Raw genomic sequence first — 9,264 nt, forward strand, 5'->3', positions numbered from 1 at the left:
GGAACTTCTAACGGCCACCGGAGCCCACGGGTCCCGGCCCCCCGCCAGGGTCCCCAACAAGGTGCCTCCGCTACACCCCACCCGGCGGCCCTCCATCCCCCCCAACAGTCTCCCTTCCTCGGGGCCCCGCGGGTGGCCTCTCGCCAGGAAGATGGGCGCCTGCAATGCCCGCTCCCCCTGGGGCAGCCCCTCCCCCTCTGGCCCACATGCCCGGGGCCTGGCCCTGCCCTATGGCGGGCACAGGACAGTCCCACAGCAGGGCACGTGCCACTGACCCAACGACGGGGTGTCCGGAGGAACAACGGGGTGGCCCAGCACAGCACAGGCCCCGGGGGGCCGCCCGCAGACCTCCTGCAGCCCCGGTCCAGGTCTTCCTTCCCAAGGTCCCAGGTGGGCTCCCAGGTCCTGGGGTGGGCGCTGGCTGTGACCTCGTCCAGCCCGTCCTTCCCGCCGGCTCCTGGGACCGGGCTCGGGGTCTCCGTGCCGGGCCGGGGTGGGGGGAACTGCTCATAGGAGAACACACGCAAATTTCCACAACAACAAGCAGCCCTGGGCCTGAATCTACGCCCAGAAAGCACACGTTGAGCTCACGACACTGGCCCACACAGACCAGAGCCTTGGCCGGCACGGGGCGCACCTCAGGGCTCTGCGGGGGGACGATGGCTAGGGTGTGTGTGTCGGGGGGAGGGGAGCGGGGGCTGGGGGGGTTCCTTGACACCTGGGTCCCTCTGGGGCCTACAGGGACACATCGGGGCTTGCCAGTACAGGGAGCAGCCTGCCCAGGGGATGACGGACAGGGGTCCCCTCTCGGGAGGGAGTCCCAGGCACCTTGAGTGGCCCCTAACGCCTCCCAGGCCAGTGTGGGTGGCAGCCATCTGCAGGTGCCCGTCACCTAGGCCGGGGCTGGACACGCAGGACTGCCCCCAGGGGGCAGGCTTTGGGGCTGGCCTTGGCCTTGGCAGCTGCTGAGCTGTGGTTCTCCAGGCCAGTCCCAGGTCTCCAGTGGCCATGCACAAACCTAGGTAGAACAAAACACTCCTCCCTCCCGCCAACAAATTCTCTTGGACCCTGCCCCTCCCCCTCCCCTCCTCCTCTTCTCCACGTCTCCCTCCTCCATCTCCTCCATCTCCTCCCTCTCCTCCTCCTCCTCCTCCTCCGGAACCAACGCGCCCCTGCACCCCCCACTCACACCAAAGCCGGTTGCGGGCCACTGGGCAACCAGGTACTCAGCGCCCTGCGTGCCAAGCTGAGCCGACGCTCTCGCCTGGGATCGTCTCCTCAGTGTTCGCCGTCCTTGTCCCTATGGCCCTTTCAGGCTGCAGGGGGAGGAGACTGCCCCCTGCCCTCACTTGCGCAGAGGCTCCAGGGTGCTGCCTTCCTGGGGCTCCCCTGGAGCGGTGCAGATGATCCCGAAGAGGGGCTGGACCCTGCGGGGCATCTCCTCTCTGCCCCACAGCTCTTCCTCGCCAGCGCTGGCTCGTTCTGGCAGGGGCGGCCCCGGGGGAGGCGCCTCTAGGCCCCGCATGGCCTGGGGGCCCATCAGCATCATTAGCTCAGAGCCCACAGGGTGGGTGTCTGAGGGTGGCCAGAAGACAGGGCTGAGGCCAGAGCCCCCGACTATACCTTTTTCAGCCTCTGCTGTGCTGGGGTCTCTGTGTGAGGCTCGGGTAGCCCTCGGGCTGGGCATGGTGGTTCCCTGCTTGTGTCGCCGGCGCCTCCCTGAGCCGACTGTGGCTTGGCTGGTGGAGTCCCTTCCAGCTGCTGGATGCCGAGGGGGCTGGGGCTGGGCCCGGGCCTGCCTGCCCTGCCCCTCTGCCCCAGTCAAGGCCCCCACTGTTCCTGCGGACTTCCCCTTCCCCTCGTTAAAACATCTGTGCTGCCTGCTAGGGGAGGGGGTGCCTGGATACCTTGAGCCTACGCTTCCCAGGGCTTGGGGTGGCTCACGGCCCCAGCCCCCACCTCGTTTCCCAACTCTTCTGCCGCAGGCTGAGGCTTCTGCTTTGTTGGCGGTTGGTTCTCGGCCCTAGGACACTCTGCCTGGCTGTGGCCTTCCTCCCCCGTCTCGAACCACCAGGGCACCTGCCTGCGCTTCAGTGACAGGGTATCCCCTTCCTGGACGGCCTGAGCGCTGCTCTCACCAAACAGCCCTGCCTGCACCATGACCGGACGCACTGGGACACTGGTTTCTGCCAGTAGCTGGGTGCCAGGGGCCCTGTGGCCCCTTGCTATTTGCCTCTGCTTCTCCCTGGTCACTGCCACGGTGGCCTCCCACTCCTCCTCATCTCGGACGAGCTTCACTAACTCCAGGAAAGTGGGCGCACACCCTCGCTGATCCAGGAGCTTGAGCTTGCCCTGGAGGGCGGCGTTCATGGAGGCACGAGCTAGGACGTGTTTCAGGCGAATCACGTCTGTGCTTCTCACTGACAAGGGGCTGTGCCGCACAGCTTTCTGCAGCAGGGGCTCGATCCGTAGCAAAAACGCAGAGACGTGCTCTCCAGGCTTCTGGACGGTCTGGAGGAACTTAAACTGTGAGGTTCTGTAGTCCTCTTTATTCCCGAAGATCTGCTTCAGGGCGTCCAGGCACTGCTCCAGAGTCAGGGAGTCACTGTTGGCCCGCAGCACCCGCACGATGGACAGGGCGGAGCCGCGTAAGCTCTCCAGCAAACGCCGCTGCTTCTCTGCCTCAGACACCTGCCACATCTTCATCAGCTCCGTCGCCTGCTCTAGCCAGGCTTCAAAGTTCTCTTCGCCCGGGCCTGGGCAAGGGCTTCCCGAAAACACCTTCAGCTTTCGGTACCACATGCTTTCGTTCAGAGGCTGCAGGACTGGTGTCAAGACTTCTGGCTTTACGTCCTCAGGGTAAGTGCCATACCCCAGGGTTTTGACCACATCTACCATTCTCCGGCCCTCATCTTTCAGGAAGCAGTTCAGTCTGTTGATAAACTCGTCATCTGGGCTACGGGGTTTCACCACCACTTCCCAGCTACCTCCCTTGCCCGGGATCTGCTCGGGCATCAGAGCGTAGTTGACCTTGTCAGCCAGTTCGATGAGAACGGCCTTAGAGTCGTCCTCCCTTCTGAACATTCTACCCCGCACGCTGTAGGCACACAGGGGCTGCAAGCCCGCCCTCAGGGTCTCCTTAATTTCCTCTTCACTACACTCCACAGGGATGCCCACGATCAGCAGGGCCTTCCTGGGGTCCAGGTCCATGCCCTTGCACCAGTCCTCCAACAGATGCATAGCCATGGCGCTCCCACTCTCTAGGGACTGATCGAATACTAGGCGCAGTAATCAGCTCACAGAGTTTGACCAGGACTCTGAGGAATTCTGAGTCAAGGCCAAGTATGAAGGCAGAATCGTTCCGGGTTTCCACAGCCTACGATGCAAATGGGGTGAGAGCATCATTAATGCCCGCCCTCCCACCCCGACCACCAGCCCACGCACTACCCCCACCTCTGGTCACAGAGATTCAGTCCCTGCTTTTCAGGGCTTCCCCAGTCATCTGGTGGAGAGGTGTCTGTAGGCCAAGCTCCCCGCACCTCATCCCCTCCCTGCTGACCTCTGCTTGCCGTGGACTCCTCCTCAAAGCCCAAGGACTCTTCTGTGTGTACTGGACGTGCCTGTGGTGAAAAGACCGTAGTCAGGAGGAGGGGCCTGACAAAGCCCGCCAAACGGGAGAGGACAGCACGCTGTCCCACTCCCTGGCTCGGGGCTGATCAGGCCCAGGGCTCCTGGTCCCCACTTCTCTGGGGCGAAGGTTGGAGGACAGAGATGTGGAGCTCCCTCCTTTCTCAGAAAATGTCTGACAAATGAGAAAGATGGCTGGAACTCTGCACAAGGCAATGAAACTGGTGGGTGTGGAGAACGTGTGAGAAGCTGCAGTGTTGCCATGGATACGGAGAACAGCGTGGACCATGGGTTTCCATCGCAGAGGGGTGTCATACGGTAAGGTTAAGGAGCAACAGGTGATGTCACTGGCCTCCAACCAAAGACGTGTCCCGTTGTTGTTGGAGGGGAGGGGAGATGGGGGGTGGGCAGCAAGGATCAAGTGCTGAAAAACAGTAGCCTACCGTTTCAGACTGTGTGGAAGCTAGACTCAGGGGCAGAAAAGGGACCCAAACAGGGTCTACAGCGCCATACTGCTGAAACAGACAACTCTCGCCCTAGGTGTGACCCTACCCTGCAGACCCTGTAAACCTTGGCAGGCAACCCCACCCCTCCTGCTTTGGGCCAGGGTTACAGAAGCCTCTCCCAACGTAGGTCTACGTCACAGCTGTTCACCATGCTGCTTAGGGACCCACCAGCAGTGCAGATAGGGGGATTCCGCCCCCACTCAACACTAGGCCTGCCCTCCAGCTCTGCCCAGAGGAAGTTCCTGGTGCTGGGGAGGTGGTACTGCTTCACTGCCTCTGTCCAAGGCAAGGCAGACGTACTTTGCTATGGTTCTACCCCACACGCCCCTGCTCAGGCTGTGCCAATTCTGAGCCTACAGAGGCACTCTGGTACAGAGATACAAGAAACTGCTCAGGGGGCAGGGGTGGTGGTGGTGGTGGTGGTGGTGTGCTGAATTGGGCGATTGGGATTGACATGTATACACTGATGTGCATAAAATGGATGACTAATAAGAACCTGCTGTATAAAAAAATAAAATTTAAAAATTTTTTAAAAAATAGAAGAGAAGAAACTGCTCAACTGGTATTCAGTGCTAGTACAGGAGGCATCCTACAGTATGATTATTGCCCCGCCCTCAAATCCACCCCCTCCCTCAAGCTTTCCCCCACTGACGCACACGACGTAGGCCTTAAGCCCCACCCCTGACGCCTCAAGCCCCACCCCTGACGCCAAGCCTCCCCTCAGGGAAGTTTGATCCCTGCCCCCACCAACACCTACCCCCTCCAAGTCCCACCCCCACCCAAGCACCACCCCCCCCAAGCCCCAAGCTTATGGAAGTTCCATCCCTGCCCCCACCGAGCCCCACCCCTTGCCACGTGCCATCCCCCCACTCAAGTCTGATCCCTAACAAAGCCCTGCCTCCAACCAAGCCAAATCCCTGCCCCCACTCAAGCCATGTCCCACCCCTTCCCAAGCACCCTCCCTGTCCCAAGCCCTGACCTCACTCAAGTCCAACTACTGTCCCCAAGCCTCCCGCCCTCATTCCCCTGCGGTCCCCACCCACACCTAAGCCCACCTCCCTATGTCCCCACGACCCCTTCACCCACCCGCTACCTCAAACATCCCTCATTCCAGAGCAGGAATACATCTGGTCAGTGGAAGTTGGTGGAGGCCAGGGCAGGAAGGGCCGAAGCCACTTTCCCTCTAAGGATAAGGCCCAGGGCCACTAGTCCTGACCGCAATGCCTGGGAGCAGGGTTACGTGTGGAATAGGTTCCCCTGCAATTCCTAGGCTGGTCGCGGTGCCTGGAAATGGCACGGAATTGATGCGGTGCCACGGCTGACGTAGTGGGATCCCACTTCCAGGGGAAACCTGTAGCCACCAACCCCTGGGACGCCAAGGGAGATGGCAAGGGTCACTGTGCGGAATCCCATGCGGTTTGGACCGCTCTCTGTGCCCCGGGCCCCGACCAGTACCTGCTGGAGATGCCTACAGGCCGGAAAGCCTGTGCGCCACAACTGCCTCGCGTCCGTTACCGCTGCTCGCGCGGTGCACACTGGGCCGGGAGCCCCTGGAAAGGGGCTGTCGGGATACAAGCTCCCCGCCCCCGCCGCCCCGCCGAGCTGCACACGGCCCACTCGCGGCTGCGCCCTAGCAGCGTGGGGCCCACCATCCGCCCTCGAAAGGGGGAGCCCTCGCCCCGCCCTGCGCCAGTGTTCGCAACTAGGCGGAAAGACTTCGAGTGAAACCGGGGCACCTTAAACTGCAGAGCTGGACAGAATCCGGCCTTAGACTGTGAGCAGGGTTAGGTGTGGAATAGGCTCCCTTGCAGTTCCTAGGCTGGTCCCTGGAAGGAGACCGCCAGACCCACCACGTGCCACGCCAGGCCCAGCAGCCATCGTGGCGCTTGTTTAGCATGTCTGTTCCCCATTGGACGGGAGCTGTGGCGTGACAGTCACGAGTCGCTCTCCCTATTTGAATATTCCAAGCGGTCAGCGCAGGGCCGGGTGCAAAAGTAAAAGCCCGGCGGGCTCTTACTAAATGAATTCCTGATTTTTTTTTTTTTTTAATTGGTCTGTGTTTTTTAGAGGAGGACCGCAGAAATACAGCTGCTTCCGGTAAAAACGCAAGGGCACGAAAATTTTTCGTATTCACCAAGAGACCGAAAACTTTCAAAGAATTACATTCTCCCATTATTCCCTTGACTTCACAGCCTAGTACTACCCACCTAGTACCCAAACTGCTTCCCGCCCTTTTCCAAAGAAAATTTCTTCCACAGAAGGAAGACTGGCATATTTTCCCCGGGGCCCGCGGGACCCTAACTCGCTGTTCCGGAAAACGGCGTGGGGGGAGCTCAGGTTATCGCACTGGAAATCTGCAAATCTGGTAGATCTTGATAAAAATGCAAGTTCTGATTCAGGAGGACTGGGGTGGGACTGAGACTCTGCGTTTCTCGAAAGCTCGGTGACTCCCATGCTGCAGATCCCTGACTACGCTTGGAGTACCAAGGCTCTGAAGCCTGTAGTCACTTTGCGGACCGGAAGTTGGGGTCATCTGGTGACACAATAGATTTCTTTTGCTTTATTTGGGACACAGAAGAAGAGGCTTTTCGATAACGTTTTAATAAAAATATTAAAAGCAGGCAAAATTTTAAATTAAAGGTTACCTTTAAGTGCAGATATTTCCTATGTCAGAGAAGGGGAACACAGACCTGAACATGCCGTGCTTAGTTAGAACGTGCTATTGAGGGGCTGTTACATCATTCTCCTTCCCGTGCCAAGAAAAAGGGGTTGCCTGCTGGTGTCAGAAAGTCACGGACCCCAAGTGGGACATTTTACTTGAGGGCTCTCATAACACCAGCCCACTGTGGCTCCATGGAGCCCCCACTCAGCCACGTGGCATTACAGGTATGACAGGGTGTCGTAAAGGGTGATACCATGGGAAGAGGGGTTCTGACCGCCATCCTGGAAAACAGCGGAGGTTAAGAAATATGTCTGAAAACATATAACATTATATTAGTTTCAGGTGTATTTGTATATGTTGCAAAATGATGACCATGATAAGTCTAGCAAACATTTATCACCACACATAGTTTTTTTTTCTTGTCCTGAGAATTTTAAACATCTACTCTCTCAGCCAATTTCAAATATACAATACAGTACAGTATTATTAACTATAGCCTCCATGCTGTACATTACATCCCCAGGACTTATTTATTTTATGTTTTTGTGTGTATGTATGCGTATATAATGTTTCCTACCCTGATGGTATTACCAAATTAGATTATAAAAGTCTTTCAAGGAGCTCCATTATTATTGGTTTAGAGGTACTTAAGTGCTTTTATAAATTGCATACTCAAAATTCTCAGGAATTAATGACAGTGAATTTGTTCTCACAAAACTTTATTTCAGCAGTAATTGTTTCATATGTAGTATGTCAGTCTTAAAGATAGTTTCCAAGATCTTTTGCTAACTTAAAACCTTACACTTATACTAAATTAACCATGCAGGATGTGTTTTTGTTAAATAAAAGAATAATTTTGTCCTAAAGTAAAATGACTGGTTGTTCCAGAATGAAAAGGATGGAAGTGTAGGACAAAACCTGAATGGATATGGTTCTCAGAGGAGATTTTCTCTCTTGTGGTCAAAGCTGGCTAAAGTTCAGTGGGTTTGTTTATAAGATTTTTAAAAATATGAGCTATAATATCAAATAGTACACTGATGCAAAACTAGAATTTGATTTTCTCTGTTAAAATGGAAACATTTCCTTAGATTATCGGTCTGCTCTTAATAAGAGGTAGTGTCACCTGCGGCTCCCTCCTCATCTGACACTCCTGCTTCACCTTCAGCTCCTGCTTGACCCTCAGCTCCTTCCCCACCTGCAGTTCCTGCCGCACCTGAGGCTCCCTCCTCACCTGCAGCTCCCTCCTCATCTGCACCTCCCTCCTCACCTACAGCCCCTGCCTCACCTCCATCCCGTGCCTCACCTGCGGCTCCCTCCTCACCTGCAGATCCCTCCTCACCTCCAGCCCCTGCCTCACCTGAGGCTCCCTCCTCACCTGCAGTTCCTGCCTCACCTGCAGCTCCCTCCTCACCTGCAGCCCCTTCCTCATCTGCAGCTCCTACTTCATGTGCACTTTCTTCCTCACCTGGGGCTCCTGCCTCACCTCCAGCTTTCTCCTCACCTGAGGCTCCATGCATACCTGAGGCTCCTGTCTCACCTGCAGCTCCTGAGTCACCTGCAGCCCCTTCCTCATCTGCAGCTTGTACTTCATGTGCACCTTTTTCCTCACCTGGGGCTCCTGCCTCACCTGCCCTGCCAACCACTGCTTGTCTCTGGGGCTGTGCAGGCGATTGGGTCTGTCCTGTGGCTCAGCATCAGGGGCCTGGGGCAGGCAGGCCACAGTCCAGGCCCCCCCCACTTGCCTGGTGTTTGTCGGGGACTCCAACCTTGGTTGAAATTGTCAGCACACTCGACCAGGCAACCCTGGACCCCAGCTCCTTTCTGTAGCCCTTGCCCAGCACTCGGTCCCTGCCCAGGGAGCGCAGGGCAGCCCGCACAGCCTCCTGGAATTCCTGGTCTTCGCAGTCGTCTGGGATGCCCAGGATGAGCAGAGATCGCTGAGCGTTCACGCCCATCCACCTGCACCAGTCCCGCAGTATCGCCAGGGCCGTCGCCGGGACCTGCGGGGAGGGTGCGCGATCCGACAGAGGATCGCGGACTGTCGCAGTCTCCGCGCTGCGGCCTGTGAATGCAGAGGGGACAGAGGGACATTGGCAACAGACAGCCCACCCCACCGCCCCCGAAAGAAAGCGGCGGCCTGGGGCTCCCCTTTCGCCAGTTCACGCTCCCCACCCGCCACCGCAGCGGCTCAGAGCCCCCGCCCCCCTGCACCCCTCACCTCCGCAGCGAGGAGACCCCCTTTCGCCTTGGCCGACGCCCCTGATCCGGCCATGGCCGCCGAGCCCCTCTCACCATCGTCTGCAACCCGGCCGCCGGGAACCCTCCCCTCCCAGGCCCCCCAGCCAGGGGCCCTCCCAGCCTCTCTCTCCCAGTGCGGGACCTGGAGCGCCCCTGCCCCCTACGCCGACCCCGGCAAGCTGGAGAGCCCTCCCGCACCCCCCACCCCGAGTCGGGAGCCCCTCCCCCTCC

The 9,264-nt window shown here is 58.3% G+C and overlaps 1 protein-coding gene across 1 annotated transcript; it reads right to left on the reverse strand.

Moving 5' to 3' along the window:
* Nucleotides 1-1,914: 1,914 nt before the first annotated feature.
* On the reverse strand, nucleotides 1,915-9,067 carry PNMA5 (PNMA family member 5). The gene is given in 9 exon segments (XM_007123961.3): nucleotides 1,915-3,278; nucleotides 3,560-3,620; nucleotides 5,472-5,601; nucleotides 5,649-5,883; nucleotides 7,919-8,464; nucleotides 8,467-8,530; nucleotides 8,533-8,594; nucleotides 8,597-8,795; nucleotides 9,014-9,067. Coding segments are annotated over 9 exon segments (2,715 nt in total).
* Between the last annotated feature and the right edge of the window lie 197 nt (nucleotides 9,068-9,264).

The sequence above is a fragment of the Physeter macrocephalus genome, chromosome 21 (assembly GCF_002837175.3).
Source record: "Physeter macrocephalus isolate SW-GA chromosome 21, ASM283717v5, whole genome shotgun sequence".
Lineage (NCBI taxonomy): Eukaryota > Metazoa > Chordata > Mammalia > Artiodactyla > Physeteridae > Physeter > Physeter macrocephalus.